Here is a 27,393-nt window from a genome sequence, read left to right as displayed (position 1 = left end):
AATATAGAATGAAAGTGATTGACCATCACAAAAGCATGAAGGAATACATAAAAGTAAAGCCAAACGATAACAAGAAGGTGACTTATGGGGCAGACCAGGCCCACAAATATCTTCTGTTTAGCTTGCATAATATGTTAAAAATCAAGAGATTACTCATCTAGCTTTCCAGTTTCTCTTGAAAAATAAGAAGCGCCGACAAGAATGGGCTCACAGTCCTAAATTACAACAATCATCTAAAGCTAAGAAGACACTGTCCCTTTAGACAGGGCATGTCCTCTTTAGTTTGTCCAAGGCCCTTAACACTTGAGTTCAATCATTGTCACTACCTGGCCTGGTTACACGTATCTGAGTTTTCAAACCCTAGCAGAACTACTTCTTTGTGCCTCAACTAACCATAACTGAAGGTGAAGTGAGAGTTATATGGAAGGAGTTTCCCCTGTATTCGTTATGCCTAGTTCGCTCATAAAGGCAGACGCAAAAAAACTGTTTATCAAGAGTAAATTATAAGAATGCATATGTTGTACTGTAGAAGGCAAAATGTATATTGAATGCTGATGATGTGGTACAGTGTATACGAAAATTATAAGCAATTTAGTGTATTTCCATGCTAAGCACAGACAAACCTAAATTCTAGAACTTTATTCATTCCCTTCATTAATGTAAGCCAATTCATGTGCAAAACCAAAGCAACAACAACAAAGCGTCTTTGTTCCTCTGCCATAAAACTGAGCCTTTTAATACATAAAGAGCACATGAAGTATATTGAAGGTATTAGTGAAAGGGTAAAATAAACAAAATATAGCAATATGTCAGGAAGCAAATAGGAATATAATTATAAGCATTCATTCATTAGCTAGAATGATTATTATTCATCCCATTTATTTAATGAAAGGGAAAACTATCTTCTACCACAACTTTGAGATACTTGCTGAGATATCTCTTTTTAGTTACCAAAGAAAAGTTTGGAGAGTCCTAGATACAAAGAACAGTAAGTTAACAGAAAAAGAAAATCTAAACAGACTTACCCGTTCTGCAGTTGCCTCATCCCCTGGCAGACATGCAGCAGCAGCAGCAGCAGCACAAGCTATCTCCATCACAGCGGAGCTGGTAGGAGCGTCAGTTGTGGATGAAGACCTGGGTCGGCCAGACTGCATAACAGTTGCCATCTCCTGGCCAGATTTCCTGTTGATTTGGGGACTTCCCTTTGGGGCCTCTGGCTTGCCCCGCCTACTATGCAAGCTTGTCCCTCTCTTCATCTTGGGTGGCACTCGGATCTGCTGCAGGACACGATTCAGAGCTGTGGGGTGGGTGGGGACACCATCAATCTCAGCACATGCGTTCTGGCTTTCCAGATCCATTTCAGGTTCTGGATCTGCCTGAATTTGTTGCACATCGTGTGGAGACACTGATGACCTCCTGCGCTGGTGCTGGAAGAGATGCTTCAAGCCTTGGCCAATCACATTAATGTTCTCCAAAGCATTGTGAGTCATTTTAGACAACTTTTGTTCTGATTCTGTCTGTTTTCTGGCCTCTGCATCTTGGGATTTGCCTCCAGGATCAGGGTCCTCATATAACTGTTCACTGCCTGAGGGCTCCATCAGCAGACTTAATATGCTTATTTGCAAACTCAAAAAATTTTAAACACACCAAGACTGTCAAATTAGGAAGGCATTTGCTTCAACAGTAACTACACATGCAGCTGTGAGACGGAGGCTTCATGCCTATCTAATGTTAAAAACAAAAACAAAAACAAAACTTCATATTATAAATCCATGCAGAAACTCTAGTGTTAAAGAAAAACATGCCACTAGCCAAACAAATAGACACTATTATTAAGCAATCTTTAATCAGAAGATTAAAAGACAGTTTTCTAGATAATGGGTAATGCTTATTTTCTAGAATAGAAGAAAAAGCTCAGAAACAAGTACATAGGAAATGAAAACAGGTTTGTTTTTTTTTTGGTGAGGAAGATTGGCCCTGAGCTAACATCCATTGCCAATCTTCCTCTTTTTGCTTGAGGAAGATTGTTGCTGACCTAACATCTATGGCAATCTTCCTCTATTTTATATGTGGGATGCCACCACAGTACGGCTTGATGAGTGGTGTATAAGTCCACGTTTGGGATCGGAACCCATGAACCCCAGGCTGCCAAACCAGAGCATGTGAACTTAACCACTAAGCCACTGGGTCGGTCCCATAAACAGCAATGCTGAAATTAAAAAATCCCTACAAGTTTCAATATATGAAGAACTGAATACTAGAGGAGTTATCTTGGAATGGAAACCATTATAACAGTTGACAGAACAGCTACTACTTAAGAAATCAAGAGAGAATAGACCATTCAATATGTACAGTCTAGCTGAGGCAATTTAATTCCTCTCATTCATAACCACAGTTAATTATCCATATGCTGAAACTAAGTAGAGTAAATTCAAAGAATAATAGTGAGAAATGGATATTCCAACCTAACTCTACATGGATTTTAATGGATAAGAGAAATTTCTTGTCACCCTTCATTTTCATCAAGGTCACTGGTAACTAGGGGTGACAGGTTTGCTCCTACGGGAAGAAAATGGAAATAAAAATCTTATAAGTTGAATTCTCTGCTGAAGCACAAATAACCTTCTGGTACCATATGAGTAAATGATCCAGACAGAATCTGTCTTCAGAGAGACTAGAGCTTTGCTCAGTATCAGCTATCGAGAACAGAGATTCAAAGAAATCCCTTTCTCTGAATAGTGTCATCCTTGACAGAAGATTCCCATATATCCACACAAATTCAAAAGCAAAGAAGTAAGACAGCAACTGAGTATGACGTAAGAGTAGAGAAAAAGAAAGGTCAAATAGCAATCACACACCAATATTAAGTGCAGAAAATTAAAAGGAAGCTGAAACTAAGATGTAAGGTCAGCACAATTGTCATGATTATGGAAATCACATGCAAAAATGAGGAGGGGAGAAGGTAGGGATGAGACTTTTCATAACAGAAAGTGTTTATTTTTGTATCGAGTTTCTGCAAATATATAAAACAAAACTGTTTAATGCACAGAACCTGCTGGAGAGGACAAAATATGGTGTAGTAAGTTTCTTCCATATTTTCCCTCAACTTTCTGTTCAAAGGCCTTTAAAAAACTCCCTATACTAGCAAGTACTTCGAATAGTCTAAGTTACTACCAATGAAGCACTATAGTGGTCATGTTCTGGAGCCATGCAGACTGCTTGGCACCAAGTAGCAATGTAGAAGGCATAAATTAGCTGTATACAAGAGCACTATGAACTCAAGGATACTAGAGTTCAGAGGGACAGGAATGCAAACTCACTAGAGTTTTCTTCCTGTAAGTACTCTCAGAAGACCTTCTTACCATGTAAATGGACACTGTCCTTTTCCCCATTCTCCTGACCTCTTTATAACTCAGGAGCATAAACAGTGTGACAGGGTTAAAGACATTTGTCTCTCACTAGTACCTTCTTACTTTCTTAATACCAAAAATTCTTTGCTTCCCAACTAGGCAAATGAGTAGTAGGCATGAGATTAAGAAATTTCGCTGCCTTTCACTCAAATTCTTTGTGGCCACATCAAAATCTTGCCACACCACTATGGCCGCTTATCCTTTTCCTGATTGTGCATTGCTTTTCTTTTTCCTTTTCCCTTTGGGAGAGCCAAGAAAGAAATCTTTAATCCTTATTAGATTAATGACTGTCTTGGCCTCTCCTGGGGTTTTCTGGGGCTCCTTGTGGGTAAAAATGTTGCCAATATTATAATGTATTATTTAATCATCCTCACCTTACCTCCTGAATTTGTAGGACAGACTAATAGTTACTGAATTATTTCCACTCGGCAAAGCACTGAGCTCCTCAGAGAAAAAGGACTGTGTAACCAAGATAATCCAGTAACAGTGTACATCAACTAACCTCTTCTTGCACTGGGGGCTATTTAGACCCTGAGAAGATGGGAGGATGTAAAAGCAGCAGGCTGATAATGAGGAGGTAATTCACTTTTTTCCTTATTTGCATTGCATTAGCTAAATAATACAACTGATTTTTTTGGTTGTTTTTGCAAGTAAAATATACAAAATAAGTTTCTCTCATGAGAGTAAAGGATACCATGAATAAAGGAACGGTGTCAAGGTTAGCTGGAAAACCAAATGACCTACTTGTCTCATATATGAAGGTATTAGGAATTTATTACTCAGCAAACTTGTTTCTTTGGGCAGTGTTATAAGCTAATCAAGTGGCCATCTGCTTCTTATTTTTAAAAAATGAAGAATAAGGTACATTTTAAATGTCAGTAGCTTCCTTTGAGATTTCACTAGCATTTCTACATCATTTACTTTCAAATAATTCGAAATGATCGATTAAAAATACCAGCATTCCTAGGAAAATCTAGAAACAAGGGTATCAACTTCCAAACCAAAGCTTACATAGGCTATCTACATAGCTGCAAAGATTACATAATACAACAGTAATGAATTCTCAGATTTCTAAAGGCAAGACATATCTTAACGACACTAACTAGCAGAGTCTTACCTAACATGGAACTCTAAAGGAATCTAAATTGAGTTTTAAACATTAAGTTAAGAATTTTGAAAAACAAAGAACTGCAAAAATCTTCTTTAGGCCAACAGAAAATCTTTAAGACTACCTTTCAATTTATGCCAAATAATGAGGAAAGTTAAATGTGGTACCAAAAGTACCAAAGACAGTAATCCTGTAATAATTAACTCTAAAATTGCTGATGGTAAGAATGCGAGCACTAAAGCAATTCAGTAACATCAAAGTTTTTTAGGATTCCCTTATTTTCTTCTGTAAGACAGTAAAATTCAAACGCATGGTAACTATTGCTCAGTTTATAAAATTCCCCAAATAACTATATTGAGATCCCTGGTTTAACACAAACCAGTTCAACTGCAAAGCTAAGTGTGCTTTCGTAAGAAGGAAATGTTGGCTTCTCTTTTATTCACTCAGCTTCTCTGAAAAGTAAAGTTCTTATAAGTAAACCAGAGGAAGTGGGGAAAGAGAAAAGGGAACAAAAGGACATGGGTGCAGGGCGCAGGAGAAAAGAGTGAAAAGTGAGAAAATGAGGAAGAAAAGGTAGCTACCTTCGGACTAGGCATTTCAGATAACTTTGATAAAGTCTCAAAATTTTTAACAATTTTTCCATTGACAGTTTTGCCAAAGACATAATATGCCATTAGTTCACATTCAAGAAATAAGTTGTTCTGAATTAATATGAGAAGTAACCAAGAAAAAAAAATTACATTTTTAAAATCTGTGAAAACGTTTAACAGTGTGCTCTAAAAAACCATTCCAACTTATATATCAATTATATTTCTTTTTCTTTTTTTCCTTTAAGTTTTTCTTTCCAATTTTTGGGGTTTCTTGATAGATATGTTAACCAAGGCATTTTGGTGTGGCTATGAACCTAGTTATTTCACTATCTATCATGAGTTAGATACTTGCCTTTATGACTCTTCCTCAAGCACTTCTAAGGTGTACAGGAATCCTTGTAGGAAAAGCTGAAAAGCAAACATTAAGAATTACAAAGTGAGAAACTTACAGGGGCAAACTCATCTATTATACATACACAGAAAAAAACTGAGTACATACATAACAAAATGTTAACAACGTTTATCTCTCACTAGTAGGAGAAGAAAAATTTTTTTTTGTATTTTTCAGTATTTTCTAATTTTTCAAGAACATAATCAAGTAAAATTGTAACCAAAAAAGAAGATATTTTGGAAAACAGTACTTATCAGTACTCAAAAAAGAAAGTGGCACATGTCATAAGTTGCAATGAATATTTTTCTACTATGATACTGAGTTAGGAGTGGATATTCCATTAATTCTAAAGTAACATGAAATGCAAAGCAAGGACATGAAAAACAAAACAATTTTCAAACAAGTATTTTTCTAAGTACCTTCCAAATCTGTATCTGCAATTTTGCATTCAAAAGCAACTCTTAAAAAAGAGCATCTACCATGTACAATTGAGAATCAAGATGCAGCAAAATTGAAATTTTCCTGGAAAGCTAGCTTCTGACAGCCATTATCAGAGAAGCAATTTAATTAGACAAGTTTTTTTGTTTTGTTTTTTGAGGAAGATAAGCCCTGAGCTAACATCCGCCACCAATTCTCCTTTTTGCTGAAGAAGATTGGCCCTGAGCTAACATCTGTGCCCATCTTCCTCTACTTTATATGTGGGATGCCTGCTACAGCATGGGATGACAAGCAGCGTGTAGGACCATGCCCAGGATCCATACCGGCAAACAACAGGCCGACGAAGCAGAGCACACAAACCTAACTGCTACACAACCAGGCCAGCTCCTAATTAGACAAGTATTTTGAGGGCATGTGCTATGTGCTCAGCATTACACAGACCAAATCACATTATGCTGCCTTCAAGGAACTCACAATCTAGAATGGAAAGCAAGATTTACATACCTGAAACCTAAGGAAAACAGAATAAAGCAACATAAGTGCAAAATGTATGTGGAAAATTACAATTACCATCAGAAATCAGAAAATCAGTTAGGATTAGATTTGTTTGGGAAAGCTTCATGAAGGAGAAAGAGGCTTTAACCGAGCTTTGAAGGATAAGAAGATGGATGAATAAGCAGGAAGATACTGGCCAAGACCTCCAGCTAGACAGCAGTAAACACAGTACATTTAGGGGCCAGTAAAGAGGCCAGATGACTGTACTGGTAGATACACATTTCTGAGTCATCTGGAGAACTGAGTGGCTAATGGGAAGATGTGAGAGAGGACTTTCTACCATATAACCTTTCCTACCTTTTGAATTTTTACATCTTATGACTATATTATGTATTGAAAAAGTCTATTTACTTTTGTGTGTGTGTGAGGAAGATGGGTCCTGAGCTAACTTCCGTGCCCACCTTCCTCTACTTTATATGTGGGATGCCTGCTACTGCATGGCTTGACAAGAAGTGCTAGGTCTGAGCTCAGGATCCCAACATGCAAACCCCAGGCCCCCAAAGTGGAGCAAGCAAATTTAACCACTAATGCCGCCGAGCTGGTCCCTTTACATATTTTTTAAAAAATAAAGAAAATAGGGGCTGGTCCCATGGCCGAGTGGTTGAGTTCGCGCGCTCTGCTTTGGTGGCCCAGGGTTTCGCCAGTTCGGATCCTGGGTGCAGACTATTATGGTGTTTACAAGAATCATACCTAAAATGTTAAGATAGAGAACAGTTAAAAATAAAAACTATGGAAAAGATCACATAAACATAAACTAAGAGAAAGCTGCTCTAGCTATTATTAATAGTACTCAAAGTAGACTTTAATGCAAAAAGCATTAATAGAGATATAATTCACAGGATTAAATGTATAGTTCATCAGGAAGATACAGCAATGTAAAATTTGTATGCATGTAGTAACACTGTCTCCAAATATATAAAACGAAACTTAGCAGAATTATAAGAAATGAAAAATATCCATAATCATAATGGGGAAATTTTTAACATCTCTCTCAGTATTTGATAGAACAAATGACCCAAAAAAGGAAAATGAATAAGTAAATAGATTGATAAATAAAAACACAGATTTGAACAGCACTGTTAACAAACTGGACCTAAATAGACATTTATATAACACAGCACCTAATAACTGCAGAATAAATACTACAAAGAGATCACTTACAAAAAAAACATTAGCTAAAAAAATGGACTTACAAAACCTAACCTAGACACTACAGTTGCAGAAGAAAGAAAGAAGGGGGGAAGCTCCACCCCTAGAAGTGGAGTGGAAAGTCTTGTGAAGGCAACAACTCTAAGACCCAGTTTCTAGTACTTGCCTAAATCTAAGGCTTAATAGATCCTTACAGAACTCCATTCACCCTCCACTACAATGCTGACAAACTCTGAGTAAAAACAACAGTGGAATATAGGCACAGGAGTCAGACTCACTCTGAGAAATAGCACAAAGGGAAAATCCAAAGCCAACCAGTGAGATAAGGGACATTAGGAGACAAAGGACACAAGGGAAATTTAAAGTCTCTGGTTCCCACGGCAACAACCAATGTCAACTTTGGTAACCATAGCAATAATAAACTTCAAAAAAGGCCCAACCCCTAACAGATTACACAAATTCCACCCTAAAGAATTAGCAGAAGGAAACTTGCAGACTTCAAGCATATCAAATATTTACCTCAGTATTTCCTGTCCTATACAAGATGTTCAGCTTTCAACAAAAAATTATAAAGCTTGCCAAAGGCAGTAATAAAAACATAGCTTGAAGAAATGAAACAATCATCAGAATTAGACTCAGCTATGACAAATTTTAGAACTAACGGAATTTGTCTGATACAGACAAAAATATGATTAATATGGTAAAGGCTCCATAATGGAAAAGGTAGACAACAGGTAAGACCAGATAGGTAATTTTCAGAGACATGGAAATCATTAAGAATCAAATGGAAATGCTAAAAATAAAAACATAGTAAAATTAACAAATGCTTTTGACAAGCTTATTAGTAGACTTGAAACAGCTGAGAAAAGAATCAGTGAAGGTGAAGATAGGTTTATAGAAATTACCCAAACTGAAATGCAAAGAAGAAAAAAAGAGTAGGAAAATAAATTAATAAAGAATATCCAAGAAGCATGGAAAAATATCAGTGTAACATATACATACTTAGAATGCCATAAGGAGAAGAAAGAGAGAACAGAGCAGAAGAAATATTTCAATGGCCAAGAACTTACCAAAACTAATGACAAGACACCAAACTATAGATATAAGAAGCTCTGAAAACAAACAGCATAAATACCCCAAAATGCCCTAAGCATATCATATTCTTGAAGGCAGTGAGACAGGGGAAAACAAATTACATACAGAGGAACAAAGACAAGGGTTACAATAAACTTCCTGTCGGAAAATTTGCAAGTAAGAAGACAGTAGAGTGACGACTTTAAAATTCTGAAGGAAAAAAACCCGCCCAACCAGTATTTTATAGCCAGTGAAAATATCCTTCCTAAGTGAAGAAGAAATAAAGTCTCTCCCAGACAAACAAAAACAGAGAATTCATTGCCAGCAGATTCACCCTATAGGAAGTATTTAAAGAATTTCTTCAGGCAGAAGGAATATGAAAAAGATGAGAAGCCTGGCTCTACACAAAGAAATGAAGAATAAATGAAAGTAAAAAGAGAATCTTTTCTTTTTCTTTTTTTTTTAAGATTGGCAACAGCTCAGTTGCCAATCTTTTTTTTTTCCCCTTCTTATTCTTCTCCCCAAAGCTCCCCAGTACACAGTTATATATTCTAGTGCAGGTCCTTCTAGTTGTGCTATGTGTGATGCCGCCTCAGCATGGCCTGATGAGCAGTGCTAGGTCCAGGATCCAAACCAGAGAAACCCCAGGCCACCAAAGCAGAGCACACAAACAACCACCCAGCCACGGGGCCAGACCCTTTTTTCATATTTTTAACTACTCTAAAGGATGACTATTTAAAGCAGTAACAATGTACTGGGTAGTTATAGTATATGTAGTGAAATGTATAATGATAGTTAAAGGAAGAATTAGGAGCATACTATAATAAGATACATATACTATATGTGAAGTGGTATAATATCATGGGAAGGTAAACTCAGATTATTTAAAAATGTATACTGTAAACCCAAAGGCAACTACTAAAAACCATTTTAAAGAAGTATAAGTAACTTAATAGGGTAGATAAAAGAATAATAATAAAAAGCTCAATTAGCAAGATGGTAAGTTTTAATCTAACTATATTAATAATTACTTTAAATGTGAATGGTCTATAAAACACCAGTTAAAAGACAAATTGCCAAACAGGATGAAAAAGCCAGATCAAGCTAAATGCCATCTACAAGAAATCCACTAAATACAAAAATTTAGATAGGAAGAGGCAAAATAATGGAGAAAGATACCATAAAAACACTAACCAAAAGAAAGCTAGTATAGGCAAATCCATTTCAGACAAAGTAGACTTCAGAACAAGAAAGACTGTCAAGGATAAAAAGGGACATTACATATAGAGGGGTCAATTCTCCAAAAAGATACAACCACCATAAATATTCATGCACCTAAAATCAGAGCTTTAAAATATACGAGGCAACCGAGGGGGCAAGTGAGATCCAGTGGGACCGCGTGAGTGGGCGATGACAATCTGAAGCCCAGCGTGACTGCTCCTTGGTCCAGGAGGAAAATCCAAGGTCCCACAGCGGCTGCAGAGAAAGTCTCTGGTCAGCCCTAGTGGAGAGACCCCGCCCACCAAATACAAAGTCTGGGAGGCACTAGGGCAGAAGTGGCTCAGCCAGGTGAGCTACCCACAGGCTGCATTAAACACCTACAGCTCTGCTGCAGCCCCAAGGGGGCAAGTGAGATCCAGCGGGACCGCGTGAGTAGGTGGGACAATCCAGAGCTCCAGCGTGACTGTTCCTTGATCCAGTGGGAAAATCCAAATTCCCATACCAGCCACAGGGAGAGCTTCTACTCAGCCTTAGTGGAGAGGCCCCACACACCAAGCACAAAGCCTGGGTGACCTAAGAGGAGACATGGTGTGACTAGGTGAGCTAACTACTGGCTGCATTAGGTACCCATAGCTCTACTGTGGCCCAGAGTGGACAAGTGAGATCCCATGGGACCTGATGGTGGCAGAGCTGTGAGTCTAGGTGAATCAGCTCCTGGCAGCTGCGAAAGCCCATAACATCACTGCAGATCCTAAGGAGGAAGCCTACCTAGGCAGTCTGTGAGAACAGGCACCAGCAACCCAAAGCCCCTTTGTGACTGTTCCCACAGCTGATAGGAGATCTCACAGGGCCACTGCGATCCTGAGGAGGGGCCCAGGCTCAGTCAGGAACATCTGACAGGGATCCTAGTTGGTGCAGATTACACAGCTGCTGCCCCTTTCCCCCAGTGGAAGCAAGTGGAAGCAGTAACCAAACTCTATCTCCAAGCAGAGGCACAAATTCACGTCATTAAGCAGTATGAAAAAATATATTAAATCTCCAGAACAGAAGGAAAACGACAAGTACACAGAAAACAATCCCGAAGACACAGAAATCTATAACCTAAATGACAACAAATTCAAAATAGCTATCATAGAAAACTCAATGAGTTAAAAGAGAATACAGATAGACAACGAGTTCAGGAGCTACATCACAAAAGAGCTTGATAGTATAAAGAAGAACCAATCAGAAATGTTGGAGATGAAAAACACAATGGAGAAGATTAAGAAAAATCAGGACTCTCTGAACAGTAGGACTGATAATATGGAGGACAGAATTAGCAATTAGGAGGATAGGAATATAGAAATGCTTCAGATAGAGAAGGAGAAAGAACTAAGACTAAAAAGAAAAGGAAACTCTCTGAGAAATAGCCATCAGAATTAGGAAATGCAACATAAGGATTATAGGTATCCTAGAGGGAGAAGAGAAGGAAAAGGGGGCAGAAAGCCTGTTCAAAGAAACAGGCTGAGAACTTCCCAAACTTGGGGAAGGAGCTGGAAATCCATGTTACAGAAGCTAATGGATCTCCAAACTTTATCAATATAGAAAGACCAACCCCAAGGCATATAGGAGTGAAGCTTGCAAAAGTCAACAACAAAGAGAAAATATTAAGGGTAGCAAGACAGAAGAAAATAACCAACAAAGGAAGCCCCATCAGGCTGTCAGCAGATTTCTCAGCAGATACCCTACAGGCTAGGAGAGAGTGGAATGATATATTCAAAACTCTGAAGGACAAAAACTTGCAGCCAAGAATATTCTTTCCAGAGAAAATATCCTCAAATACGATGGAGAAGTAAAAATTTGCCGAAATAAACAAAAGTTAAGGGAGTTCATCCCCAGAATATGACCCCCTACAAAATGCTCAGGAAGACCTTCATACCAGGGGGGAAAAAAAAAAAAGGAAAGGGGTTACAAAACCCTGAGCAAAGGAGATAAGTAGAAAGACAAAATCAGAAAATTGCAACTCTACATCAGAACAGGTTAGCAAATGTTTAAGTACAACATTAAAGATAAAAGGAAGGGAAACACCAAGAATAAATACAATGTTGTCATTTTAACCACAAACTCACAACAAAAAAAAAGGAGAAAAAAGATCTGACAATAACAACCTACAAGGGAAAGAGGAAAAGGATGGAATAGCTTAATCTAAGGCAATAACAGGCTATCAGAAAACGGACTATCTCATCGATCAGATGGTTTATACAAACCACACGGTAACCAATAAACAAACAGCTAGAAGAGAGACACAAATTACAAAAAAGAAGAAAATCAACATAGAAAACTACCTACCTGAATTGGTAGTCCAAAGTTCATGGGACTAGAAGCAAAGGAAATGCAGAAGAACCAGAAAACAAGCGATAAAAAGGCAGCACTAGGCGCCCACATATCAATAAACACTCTAAATGTAAATGGACTGAACTCTCCAATCAAAAGACACAGAGTGGCAGGATGGATTAAAGAACACGACCCAACAATATGCTGCCTAAGGAAACAAACCTCAGGCCCAAAAACAAACACAGACTCAGAGTGAAGGGATGGAAGATGATACTCCAAGCTAATAGTGAACATAAGAAAGCAGGTGTGGCCATACTTATATCAGAGAAAGTAGACTTCAAGGCAAAACAGGTAAAGAGAGACAAAGAGGGGCAGTTTATAATGATAAAAGGGACACTCTACCAAGAAGACATAACACTTATAAATATATATGCACCCAACATAGGAGCACCAAAGTACTAAAGCAACTACTAAAAAAACTAAAAGGAGATATCAACAATACAATAATAGTAGGGGACCTCAACACCCCACTAACACCAATGGACAGATCATCCAGACAGAAAGTCAACAAGGAAATTTTAGAATTAAATGTAAAACTAGACCAGATGGACTTAATAGATATATATAGAACACTCCATCCAAAAACAGCAGGTTACACATTCTTCTCAACTGCACATGGAACATTCTCAAGGATAGACCATATGTTGGGAAACAAAGCAAACCTCAACAAATTCAAGAGGACTGAAATAATATCAAGCATTTTTTCCAACCATAATGCTATGAAACTAGAAATCAATTACAAGAATAAAGCTGGGAAAGGGGCAATGATGTGGAGATTAAACAACATGCTACTGAACAACCAGCGGCTCACTGAAGAAGTTAAAGGAGAAATCAAATATTATCTGAAGACAAATGAAAATGAAAACTTGCCACACCAACTCATTTGGGATGCAGCAAAAGCACTCCTAAGAGGGAAATTCATCGCAATACAGGCTCACCTCAATAAACAAGAAAAATCTCAGATAAGCAATCTCAAACTACACCTAACAGAATTAGAAAAAGAAGAACAAACAAAGCCCAAAGTCAGTAGAAAGACGGAAATAATAAAAATTAGAGAAGTAAATGAAATTGAAACAAAAAAGACAGTAGAAAGGATCAATGAAACAAAGAGCTCGTTCCTTAAGAAAATAAACAAAATTGACAAACCCTTAGCCAGGCTCACTAAGAACAAAAGACAGAAGACTCAAATAAATAAAACTAGAAATGAGAGAGGAGAAATCACAACGGATACCACAGAATACTATGAAAAATTATATGCCAACAAATTGGACAACCTAGAGGAAAAGGATAAATTCTTACACTCTTACACCCTCCCAAAACTGAAGCAGGAAGAAATATAGACTCTGAATAGACCAATCACAAGTCAAGAGATTGAAGCAGTAATCAAAAACCTCCCAAAAAACAAAAGTCCAGGACCAGACACACAGGTCAATGGAATAGAATTGAAAGCCCAGAAATAAAATCGTCCCATTCACAACAACATGGATGGACCTTGTGGGTATTATGTTAAGTGAAATAAGCCAGACAGAGAAAGTCAATCTCTGTATGACTCCACTCATATGTGGAAATTAAACACAAGGACAAAGAGAACAGATTAGTGGTTACCAGGGGAAATGGGGGGGGGGGTTAGGGGTAGGCACAAAGGGTGAAGTGGTGCACCTACAACACGACTGACAAATAATAACGTACAACTGAAATTTCATAAGGTTGCAAACTATCAAAATCTCAATTAAAATAAAATATATATATATATTGCCTCATATATAGATATATATGTGGCAAAAACTGATAAATCTGACAAGAGAAACAGATAAATCTACAATTAAAGTTGGAGACTTTCAATGCTCATCTGTCAGTAACTGAAAAAGTAGTCAGAAAATCAGGAAAGAGACCTCAACCGTATTATCAGTCAATTTACCCTAAGTGACATTTGTAGAACACTCCATCCAACTACAGGTGAATATAGATTCTTTTCAAATACACATGGAATATTCCCAAAGATAAACCATATTCTGGGCCATAAAACAAACCCTAAAAATCAAAAAAAGTAAAAATGATACAAAGTACATTTTCAGACCATAATGCTATTAAATTAAAATCAATAGCAAAAGATCTTGGGAAAATTCCCCCAAATAAGTGGATATTAAACAATATACTTCTAAATAACCCCTTGGGAAGAGGAAGTCTAGAAAAAAATTTAAAAATATTTTCAAGTAAGTCAAAATGAAAATACAATATATCAAAACTTATGGGATGCAGCTAAAACAGTGCTCAGAGGAAAATTTGTAGTTTTAAACGTATACATTAGAAAAGAAGACCTAAAATCAATAACCTAAGCTTCTACTTTAGGAAACTTACAAGAAAAACTAAACCTAAATCAAACAGAAGGAAGGAAATAATAAAAATAGAGGGGAAATCAGTAAAATTGGAAACAGAAACACAACAGCAAAAACCCAATGAAAGGAAAAGCTGGTTCTTTGAAAAGATCAAGGAAATTGATAAACTTTTAGCCAGGCCAACCAAGAAACAGAAAAGACACAAATTACCAAACCAGGAATGAAAGAATGGGGACATTAACAATGATACAACAGATATTAAAGAGGAAAATAGGGGGCGGCCGCATGCCTGAGTGGTTAAGTTCGCATGCTCTGCTTTTGTGGCCCAGGATTTCACCGGTTCAGATCCTGGGTGTGGACACGGCACCACTCATCAGGCCATGCTGAGCATATAGCACAACCATAAGGACCTGCAACTACAATATACAACTATGTACTGGGGGGCTTTGGGGAGAAGAAGAAGAAGGAGGAAAAAAGAAGATTGGCAACAGATGTCAGCTCAGATGTCAATCTTAAAAAAAAAAAAAAGGGAGGAAAACAAATGATAAAATGAACTCCTCTATGCCCATAAATTTGATGGCTCAGATGAAATGAACCAATTCCTTGAAAGTTGATGCTAACTACAGGAACTTCATAAGGCGAAACACATATCTGAATAACTCTGTATCTATTAAAGAAAGTGAATTTATAGTTACAACTCTTCAAAAAAGGAAAACTCCTGACCCAGATGGTTCTACTAGTTAATCCTACCAACTATTTAAGGAAGAAATAATAACAATTCTACACAATCTCTTGAAGAAAAGAAGAGGGAACATTTCCTAAGTCATTTTGTGAGGCCCACATTACCCCAATACAAGACAAAGACATTACAAAAAAACTACAGACCAGTATCTCTAAGTGAACATATATGCAAAAACAAAATATTAGCAAATAGAATACAGCATTATATACAAAAAAGCCATCAGGGGGCCAGCCTGGTGGCGCAGCAGTTAAGTTTGCACGTTCTGCTTTGGCAGCCCGGGGTTCGCCAGTTCGGATCCCGGGTGCAGACACGGCATCATTCATCAAGCCATGCTGTGGTAGGCATCCCACCCTCACCCCCTGCAACTGCTGATCATCTATATATCTTCTGTCATTATAGTTTGCATTTTCCAGAATTTAAATAAGTATCATACAGTATGTGTTCTTCTTTAGTCTGTCTTGTTTCACTTAGCCTAATTATTCTGAGATTCATATATGTTAAGTATCAATAGTTCTTTACTTTTAATTCCTGAAAAGTCTTCCATTGTAAGGATATACCAATATTTGTTCATCTATATACCTGTTGATGGACATGTGGGTTGTTTCCAGTGAGCTGTTTCCAGGATTTAGCTATTACCAATAAAGCTATTATTTGTGCACAAGTCTTTATGTAGACATAATTGCTTTTGTTTCTCTTGGATAAATACTTAGAAGTAAAATGGATGGATGGGTTGTATGGTAAGTTTACATGTAAATTTTAAAGAAATTGTCCAACTGTCATCCAAAGTAGCTGTTCTATTTTACATTCCCACCAGCAGGGTGTGAGAGTTCCAGGTGGTCTGCATTCTTGCCAATACTTAACCAATCTTTTTAATTATAGTCATTCTGGTGTATAGTGGTATCTCACTATGGTTTTAATTAACATTTCCCTAATGACTTATGATGTTGAGCATCTTTTCACATGCTTCTTTGGCATCCATTTATTTTCTTTGATGAACTTTCTATTCAAGTTTTTTGCCTTTATGAGGTTGTCTGTCTTCTTGAATTGCAAGAGTGCTTTGTATTTTCTGGATACACATCTTCTGTCAAATACATATTTTGCAAATATTTTCTCCCAGTCTGAGGGTTGCCTTTTTATTTTCTTAATAGTGAGTTTCAAAGATCAAAAGATTAAAATTTTTTTTTTTGCTTTTTCTCCCCCAAATCCCCCCAGTACACAGTTGTATATTTTAGTTGTGCATCGTTCTAGTTGTGCCATGTGGAATGCCATCTCAATATGGCCTAACAAGCGGTACCATGTCCGCACCCAGGATCTGAACGGCGAAACCCTAGGCCACCGAAGCAGAGCACGCGAACCACGGGGTCGGCCCCAGATTTAAATTTTGATGAAATCCAATTTAGTGATTTTCTGACTTACACTTCATGGTTTTTGTGTCTTAAGAAATCTTTGCTAGTCCAAGTTCACTAAGATTTTCTCCTGTATTTTCTTGTAGAAGTTTTGCAGTTTTATTTCTTACATTTAGGTCTATGGTCCATTTGAAGTTAATTTTGGTGTATGGTATGAGGTAAGGGTTGAAGTTCTTCTTTCGTGTATATGAATTTGTAATTGTCCTAGTATCATTTGTTGAAAACAGTGAATATTCACAGAATTACGACTCAGCTTCCACTCTATTCAACCCTTTCCCCCAATACAAGTCTCTGGCTTAGATTCCAGGGTTCCTCATTATTAACAATCCCTTATATACACCCTCAACTTCCTTAGCCTTCTTCTCCTTCCCTTAAACAACTGGCAAAACCCCAATCCTAGATCATCTAACCGTCTGTCTATTCCATATCTGAACTCTTGCAGTGGAAAGTGACAAGAAAAAATCATGCACCCATGCTGACTGATGATACTGTAAATTTATATTCTCTAACTTCAAATGAGCATTTGATGCTACTCTGTAATTCTGTAGTACATTCACTCCCCCATTCTCATATAGGACTATTTCACACTTCTTAACTTTCTTCAAATCTAACATCCCTCTCCTATCCTCGCTCCTCTAACGGCCTAACTTCTTGTATCATTGAAAAAATAAGGAAAGTATCTGCACATACTCCTACCACATCTACTTATCTACTGGCACCTGAGTCCACATAATCAGCTTTCTCTACTGTTAGTAAGGATGGACTGCTGGTATTGCTACTACGGTCAGTTGCTCTACTTACATACTTATTCAAATACATCAACATTAAGCAACTGTCTCATCTCCCCAATCAATTTCCCCCTCTCTGTTGGATTATTCTCCTCAGAAACAAAATGCTACAATTTTTCCCACTTTAAGAAAATATCTCTTGACCCTACATCCAGCTTCCAGCTAAAGCCCCATTTCTCAGTAACCACCACTCCTTCCACCGTCTTGTCAAAACCAATATAGCTATTTGGATTATCTCATGCTACACTAAAATATTATGACTAGGAGTCTATAAACCTAGATTATAGTCTCATTTTAGCCATTAGTTTGCTATGTATACTTTGGCAAGGTAATTAATCTCTCTGAGTTTTAATTTCCTCTTCTATAAAATGAAGACACTGGATAAGAATTCACCTCTAAATATCTTTAGTTCTAAGATTCTGTGTATACATCAGCTTCTGAAACATCTTTAATGAAAAGGAAAACAAACTAGTTATGCAGCTGAGAAGCTACAAGAAAGATACTCACTGGCCTAGAGAGGAAAAAACCATGAAAAAGTCAACCAAATACCTCAAAGTCGGAATTTTACCACAGGAAAAGGATATAAATTATTTTAATTTGATTACAATAAAGGGAAGGAAAACTGATCTGCTGAATTACAATCTACTAGTTCTTAAAGTATTTTACTTCTTCCAAGGGAACCAAAAGCACTGATGGGGATAAGAATGCCCACCAAGTAAGTTAACTACAGGAGCTTTTTCAGAGTATCAATGACAGAAAAATGCAGTTATCCTACTTGTTCTAACAATTCACCTTCTCTCCCCCTACCAAATTTAGGAATAAAAGTCCTAACAGTTTTCATTATCAAACTGTGGAAATTAGTCTAAGAAACCTTAACTAAATTGGTGTCAGGAAGGCCTCTAGGAAGAGCTCTCACATCCTATCATACATCATCAATTACACCAAACAGGAAGAGACCTACACTCGCATCTTCCACAAGTAAAACTATTTCACTACTGAAGGAAGTAGTTCTCTCCCCAAGCAGCAACAGCCCAGCCAATGAGAAATGCCACAGCTCAGCCAACGAGAAGCCATTGCTGCCCTGAACTGTTCCCCAATGGACTTTCCCTTAGAACAGCCCCTACTCCCCCTTTTTCTCTATAAAAGCAAGCTCTCCTCCCTTGTTTTCTGGATTTGCCTACGGTTCGCCATAGCATGCAGATCCCAAATTGCAATTCTTTTGGCTATTCCCAAATAAACTCATTCTGAGGGTAAAATAACAGAAAATTTGCTTTTTAAGTTGACAAAACTTACCACCAATTAGAATAACCACTTAATTTCCTAGAGAGTCAAAGCTACACTTTTCTCAGGCACTTCAAAGAGGAATATCAAACTGGAGAAAACAAAAAAACCCCAAAGAAAACAAATTGCCATGTACACTTCAAATATTCTGGGTAAACAGAAATGTTCACACATCAAAAAGCTTTTTTCAATATGGAATTATTTATGACCTCTCCCCAAAATATTCTTCTGCTCAGACTAAAAAATTAACACTGAAATTAAAGAAGATTACATGCACAATTTTAGAAAATCATATATTTTAGGGTAAGAAAGAATCTTAGCAATTACTGGCCTGAACACTTTCCCCACTTGCCCATGCTTCCCTAGAGCCCAAAAAACTTAAGTGACTAGCCTGAGGTCATATGACTGGTAGCGTCTAATGCCACATCAAAACCCAGGTCTCAAGTGAGGATTCTGGGAAGATGGCAGAGTAGGAAGCACCAGGAATTTGTCTTCCCACCTAGACAACAACTGCACTGGCAGAATCTGTCTGACTGACTTTTTTAGAACTCTTGGTGTCTTTTTAAGGCTTGCAACTTCCAGGGGGAAGGCTTGACAGTAAACTGTATTAATATCAGTCAACTTCAGCTCTTAGCACAGTGGCAACTAACCTGCCCCCACCCAGCCACATGGAGGGGAGCTGTGGGAGGTTTCTATAGCAGCTCACACATAGCTTGTGGGAGCTAAGATGGGCAAAAAAGATTGCCTTCCAAATATCAGGGATCTTTGCTCTGATCATTGACTGCTGCTCCTGATCACAGAAGTGCAAGGAGGAGGGGCCCATCTTTGTCACACTCTCCGGTTTTCCCCAGGTTGTTGCAAGGCCCTCCCTCTCCTGCTGAAGTGACTTCCAGGGGATTTAAAGAGATGATATCCTTTCCCACCCCTTCAATTTTTTCCCTCTTTTTCCTCTATTGGGAGCCAGACACCAAAGACTAAGACATTCAAAAGCACCTGCATACACAGGGAAAATCAGAAAGTATGCATTCTTAGGGAAAAAGACCTGAGAAGACCTCAAGTTTATACCTCAGGCTGACCCATGGCCCAGAGACAGCCTACAGTAAAAATAATAACAACCAAAACAGCAAACCCTAGGGAAGTGGGAGAATTTGATTTCAAGAGATAGCACACACTTTGATTCCAATGTCCAGTTCTCAACCAAAAAAAATCACATGGCATACAAAGAAATAGGGGAATCAATTAAACCAACAGAAACTGTCCCTAAAAAAGACCTGAAGGCAGAGCTACTAGGCAAAGATTTTAAGCCAATGATCCTGAAGGTGCTCAAGGAACTAAAGGAAGACGTGGAGAAATTCAAGAAAATGATGGATGGACAAAATGGTAATATCAATAAAGAGATTTTAAAAAGAAAAAACTAGAAAGAAACCAAAAAGAAAATCTTGAGCTGAAAAGTACAATAACTCAAATGAAAAATTCACCAGAGGGATTCAAAGGCAGATTTGAGCAAGCAGAAGAAATAACCAGTGAACTTGAAGAAAGGACAATGGAAATTATTGAGTCTAAGGAAGAGAAAGAAAGAAGACTGAAAAAAGTGAACATAGCCTAAGGAACCTACATATGCAGTGAAGTCCCAGTAGGAGAAGAGATAATGAGGAAAAGAGAATACTGGAAGAAATAATAGCTTACAAATTCCAAAATTTGATGAAGGACATGATTATAAACATCCAAGAAACTAAAAAAAAACTCCAAGTATGATGAACTCAAAGAGAACCACAAGGAGACACATTATAATCAAATTTTCAAAAGCCAAAGATAAAGAGAGAATCTTGAAAGCAGCAAGAGAGAAGCAAATCATCACATACAAGGAATCCTCAATAAGGTTATCAGATTTCTCATCAGAAACTTTGGAGGCTACAAGGCATTAGGCCAATATATTCAAAATGCTAAAAGTAAAAAAATTGTCAACCAAGAATCCTCTATCCAGCAAAACTGTCCTTCGAGAATGAGGGAGAGATTAAGACATTCCCAGATAAACAAAACTTGAGGGAGTCTGGTACAACTAGATCTGCCCTGAAAGAAAAGCACAAGGGAGTCCTGCAAGATGAAATGAAAGGATGCTAGACAGTAACTCAAAGCTATACAGAGAAACAAAGATCTCAATAAAGAAAAATGCAAGCCAATTATAAAAGCTAGTATTACTGTAAAATGGTTTATAATTCTACTTTTTGTTTTACACATGACTTAAGAGAATATATTTTTTTTTAAATATTAGTCTAAAAGCTAGTAACATTGTAACTTTAGTATATAACTCCATATGCTGTTTTCCATATAATTTAAGAGACTAATGCACTTAAATTACTAGTTTATGTTTCTGCACATATAATGTATAATGATGTAATTTTGTGACATCAAGAGCCATAGGGGTTGAGGATGGAGTTGTAAAGGAACAGAATTTTTGTATGTTATTGAAGTTAAGCTGGTATGAATTCAAATTAGACTGCTATAGCTTTAAAATTTTCAACGTAATCTCTATAGTGATGACACAGAAATTCACTGTACAATATATAGACAAAAGGAAATGAGAAAGGAATTTAAATGTTTCACTACAAAAAAAAATCAACTAAACAAAAAAGAAGATAGTAATGCAGGATATGAGGAACAAAAGAGCTATAATACATATAGAAAACAAATAGCAAAATGACAGATGTCTGACCTTATCAGTAATTACTTAAAATATAAATGGATTTAGCTGCCAATCAAAAGGCAGAGATGGGCAGAATGGAAAAAAAACATGATCAGGGCTGGCCCTGGGGCCAAGTGGTTAAGTTTGTGCACTCTGCTGCAGCGGCGCAGTGTTTCGCCAGTTTGAATCCTGGGTGCAGACATGGCACCACTCATCAGGCCATGCTGAGGCAGTATCCCACATGCCACAGCTAGAAGGACACACAACTAAAAATATACAACTAGGTACTAGGGGGCTTTGGGGAGAAAAAGGAAAAAATAAAATCTTTAAAAAAAAAAATGATCTAACTATATGCTGTCTATAAGATACTCACCTAAGATCCAAAGACACAAATAAACTGAAAGTGAAAGGATGGAAACAGATATTCCATGCATATAGAAACCAAAAGAGAGCAGAGGTGGCTAAACTAATATCAGACAAAATATAATTTAAATCAAAAAATTTACGAGAGTCGAAGAAGGACATTATATACCAATAAAAGGTTCAACACAGCCAGAAGATATAACCACCATAAACATTTTCACATCTAATAACAGACCAGCAAAATATATGAAGCAAAAATTGACAGAATTAAAGGGAGAAATAGATAGCTCTAAAACAATAGCTGGAGACTACAATAACCCTGGATAGAACCACCAGAAAGAAAATAAGGAAATAGAGGTCTTAACACAAGAAACCAACTAGATTTAACAGACATATACAGAATACTTGACCCAACAACTACAGCATACACATTCTTCTCAAGGACACATGCGACATTTTCTAGGACAGACCATATATAAAGTCTCAAAAGATTTTAAAAGATATCAAACAAAGTATCTTGTCTGATCAAAATGAGATCAAGTTAGAAATCAGAAAGAAAACTGGAAATTCACAAATTTGTGAAAATTAATACACTTTTAAATAACCAATGGATCAAAGAAGAAATCACAAGGGAAATTAGAAAAAACTTAGAGACAAATGAAAATGAAAACACAACAACCCAAAACCCATGGAACACAGAGAAAGTAGTGTTAAGGGGGAAATTTACAAGTTATAAATCTGTACATTAAAAACAAGAAACTCTGAGCCAGCCATGATGGCCTAGCAGTCAAAGTCTGCTGTGCTCCGCTTTGATAGTCCGGGTTTGGTTCCCAGGCACACAACCACACTACTCGTCTGTCAGCAGCCATGCTGTGGCAGCAGCTCACATAGAAGAACTAGAAGAACTTACAACTATACACAACTATGTACTGGGACTTTAGGGGAGGAAAGGAGGAAGACTGGCAAGAGATGTTAGCTTAGGGTGAATCTTCCCCAGCAAAAAAAAAAAAAAAAAAGAAAGCCTCCTGCCTTCCATACACATTTTTAAAAAAAAGGAAATTCAAATATCAACAACCTAACTTTACAAAAAGAACTAAACCCAAAGGTAGCAAAGGGGAAAAGTAATAAAGATTAGAGCAGAGATAAATGAAAGAGAGAATAGAAAAACAATAGAGAAAATCAAAGAAACCAAAAATTGATTCTTTGAAAAGATCAACAAAATTGACAAACCTTGAGCTAGAATGACTAAGGAAAAATTCAGATTACTAAAATGAGAAATGAAAGTAAGGACATTACTACCAGTTCTACAGAAATAAAAAGAATTACCAGAGAATACTATGAACAACTGTATGCCAACAAATTGGATAACCACGATGAAATGGACAAATTATTAGAAACACAAAACCTATTAAGACTAAATTAAGAATAGAAAATCTCAATAGACACATAACTAGAAAGGAGACTGAATCAGTAATCAAAAATCACTTGACAAAAGCCCTGCCCTGACTTGCTTCACTGGTCAATTCTACCATACATTTAAAGAAAAACTAATACCAATCTTTCTCAAACTTTTCCAAAAAACTGAAGAAGAAAGAACACTTCCTAACTCATCCTATGAAGCTGGCGTGACCAATACGAAAATTAGACAAAGACACTACAAGGAAAATACAGACTAATATCCCTTATGAACAGTGATGCAAAAATCCTCAACAAGATACAAATAGATAGCAAATAGAATTCAGAAGCCTATTAATAAGATTATACACCATGACCAAGTGAGATTTATTCCAGGAATGCAAGGATAGTTAAACAGAAGAAAATCGATCACTGTAATACCCCACATTGACAGAATTAAGGGGAAAAGAACCACATGATCATCCTTATTAATGCAGAAAAAGCACTTGACAAAATTCAACACCCTTTCATGATTAAAAAAAAAAAAAACACTCAAAAAATAGGAATCAGGGCCAGCCTTGTGGCCGAGTGGTTAAGCTCATGTGCTCCACTTCGGCAGCCCAGGGTTTGCCAGTTCAGATACTGAGCGTGGACCTACACACTGCTCATCAAGCCATGCTGTAGTGGCATCCCACATAGAAGAACTAGAACAAATTACAACTAGGATATACTACTATGTACTGGAGCTTTGGGGAGGAGGAAAAAAGGAATCAAAGGAAACTACCTCCACATAATAAAAGTCATATATGAAAAAACCCACAATGAACACCACACTCAATGTTGAAAAATTGAAAGTTTTTTCTTTGAATATCAAGAACAAGGCAAGAATGTCAACTTGTACAACTTCCATACAACACGGTACTAGAAGTTCTAGCCAGAGCAATCAGGCAAGAAAGAGAAATAAAAGGCATCCAAGTTGGAAAGGAATAATTATCTCTGTTCATGGATGATATATTCAAAACCCTAAAGATTCCACAAAAAAACCATTAGAACTAATAAATGAATTATCAGCCAAGTAGCAGTAAACAAAGTCAAAACACAAAAAGGAGTCCCATTTCTATAAATAAACAATCAACAATCTGAAAAGAAATTACAGAAACAATTCCACTTACGCAGCATCAAAAAGGATAAAATACTTTAACTTAACCAAGGAAGTGAAAGACTTGTACAATTAAAACTACAAAACCTTGCTGAAAGAAATTAAAGATATAAATAAATGCAAACAAATCGCATGTTCATGGATTGAAAGACTTAATGTTGTTAAGATGTCAGTACTACCCAAAGCAATCTACCAATTCAATGCAATCTGTATCAAAATCCCAATGTTTTCTACAGAACTAGAAAAACGTATCTTAAAATTCATATGGAATCTCAAGAGACCCTGACTAGCCAAAACAATCTTGAAAAAGAAGAACAAAGCTGGAGGACTTTTACTTCCTGATTTCAAAACTTACTACAAAACTAGTCATCATGGGCACAGAGGATGAAGGGGAGCACTTATGTGGTGACAGTCAAGAAATAGTGTACAACTGAAATCTCACATTAACAGGTAAATGGAATAAACAAATCCATACAATAGAATACTGCTCAGCAATAAAAAAGCGGCGTGTGGGCGGGGAGGATCAATGTATGCAATAACTTAGATAAATTTCAAAAGCATGCTGAGTGAAAGAAGCCAAGCACAAAAGAACACATGCTTTATGATTCCATTTATATAAAATTATTTATATAATATACATACATATGTACATACACATATAAAACTAACCTATAGTGGTTGCCTATAGATGGAACTGAGGGGAAGAAGAGATTACAAGGGTTATAAGGGACAGGAGAAAATTCTTGGGAGTGATGAAAATGTTTATCTTGATTATGGTGACGGTTTCAAAGTGTATACTTATGTCAAAACTCATTAAATTGAACACTTTAAATACATGCAAACAATTTATTGCATGTTAACTGCACTTCATTAAAATTGTAAAAAATAAATTTTAATAAGATGATAAAGAAACAAAAATTAGTTTGAACACCTACATAGTCAACACAGAGCCAGGAGCTGTGAGACAAACAGGAAATAAACCTGCAAGCAGTATAAAACAGTAGATAAGAATCTAGGCCTTAGAATCAAAGTCTTAAATCTGATTATCAGTTTCAACAATTATTAGTAAAAAGAGCCTTGGTTCTCTAAGCCTCAGCCTCATTTTCTATAACAGGATAATAATACCTAAATCACATAGCTGTTATAAGGATTAAAAGAAATAGTATATGAAAATCATGTCTGCCATTTAGGAAGTACCCTAAATACTCTAATAATAGTATCTTTTTTTCCCAGAATTTGGTGAACCACATGCTTCTTTACAGGTGAGACCTGTTTAACTCTTGATTTACATATAATTCTGAATAGTTTAATTATTTAAATAAAGGGAGGAATATAAGAATCAGTGTACACAAATAATAAGAGAATTTAGAGTAAGGAAGAAGAAAAAGTACTGGATTGTAGTAGAATAAATTAATTGATGGTCCTAATGAAAAGCCCTGCATTATCAAGAACAGATTCCATTATACCTAGAATACTATTTACAGGGTAAAAAAAAATTTTCTTACAGGGCTGAAAAGGAACATACATTTCAGAAAAACTACTACTTTAAAATAGTTAATTTCTTTGAAAGTTATACTTATTCAAGAAGTAAACTTTAATCTGGAAGCACTTATAACCCTTTAATCCTCTTCAATATTGAACTAATGAAATATTACCACATAAGACAAATTTATCTATAGCTCTAATTTATTTTATATGATTCTCAACAATTCTAAGATATAAATTCCTTCAAAGCTAAAACAAAATGATGTACTGAAACAGACTTTCTACAAAAATTTTCAATATTTCTTAAATGAAGCAGAATTTTAAACATGCTGTGCATTCTGCTATTATGGTTCCTTGCCTACTAATTGTGGGTCCCTGAGAAAATTACTTGACTTGATCTCTAAAGTGTGGATAAAAATATTTCCTATCCCTTAGGGTTACTGCAAAGAATAAATGAGACAATGACATGGAAAGCACTTTATATATAAAACACTCAATAAGTGTTAGCTGCTATTATTTTTTTACTACTGTTAAATATGTACCACATCATGACCATAAAGTAAATTTAACAGAGTAAGATTTAGGAAGGATTATACTTAATACATATATATGCATGCAAATATTGGAATACATAAGAAAGAATTACATTTAATGAAAATTGAAAATTCTATTCTAATTAATGCTCAGATGAGGTATCATTTGAAAACTGTTAGTACTTCACTGAAATGTCTGCATTTCTTTCTTAAAGATATGCAAAATCTGTAACAAAGTCTAAATTCAAATAGAAAAAAATGTGGAAGGATACTACTACCTCATCAATTCATGTTTTTCTACTTACACTGTTCAAATACGGAATGTCCTATTCTTTTGTCTATCCATTCTCACAACTCAACTGAACAGATGTTTGAGTGTCTCAAAAATGCAAGACACTGTAATATCCTAGCTAGATCAATAGAAATTAGAAAAGAATCCTTTTTTTCCCCCATAAGCTTTCCTGAAGCCAGAAAAGAGAGCTTACTTTATACCCAACACACTAATGTTAACAAGATCTACTTGGGCCAGAGCTAAGATATAGATATTTAATTTCACATTTTGTCTTCCTATCACACAAAATCCCTTCCAAGAAGTAACTTGCATCCAAAATACTGGCATTTGCTGCTGAGACAAGGCAGCGGTTTAATCACTGGACAGCATCCACAGAAAATTAAGCCAGTGAACTCAGGACCTATTCAACAGTTGGGTTTCTCAGGGGCGGTTTTTTTCCCTCCCTAAGCAATCTATACAACAATTTTCCAAACTATATATACTCATAATGCAGTCATTCCCAGGATCACTAATCAGAAGCATATAAATAAACCATAACACAGCCAAAGTCAAACAAACGTATTTTGACAGATCCAGGCCAACCAACTGCAAAGCTTCTGAACATGCACCCCCACAGGCCTA

The 27,393-nt window shown here is 36.6% G+C and overlaps 1 protein-coding gene across 2 annotated transcripts in view; it reads right to left on the bottom strand.

Moving 5' to 3' along the window:
• TMCC1 (transmembrane and coiled-coil domain family 1) overlaps positions 1-27,393 on the bottom strand; it is a 247,725-nt gene that overhangs the window by 173,155 nt on the left and 47,177 nt on the right. The window contains exons 2-3 of one of the 2 annotated variants that reach the window (XM_046669546.1): positions 5,461-5,516; positions 1,026-1,626 (exon numbers count right to left, since the gene is read on the bottom strand). In XM_046669546.1, the coding sequence (XP_046525502.1) occupies positions 1,026-1,598 (573 nt within the window). In that variant the 5' untranslated portion in view covers positions 1,599-1,626; positions 5,461-5,516. The remainder of the gene's footprint in view (positions 1-1,025; positions 1,627-5,460; positions 5,517-27,393) is intronic. The other variant, XM_046669553.1, reaches the window with a different exon arrangement.

Source organism: Equus quagga, chromosome 1 (genome assembly GCF_021613505.1).
Source record: "Equus quagga isolate Etosha38 chromosome 1, UCLA_HA_Equagga_1.0, whole genome shotgun sequence".
NCBI lineage: Eukaryota > Metazoa > Chordata > Mammalia > Perissodactyla > Equidae > Equus > Equus quagga.
Note: the sequence above shows the minus strand (reverse complement) of the source record. Positions and strands in the feature narration are given on the sequence as shown.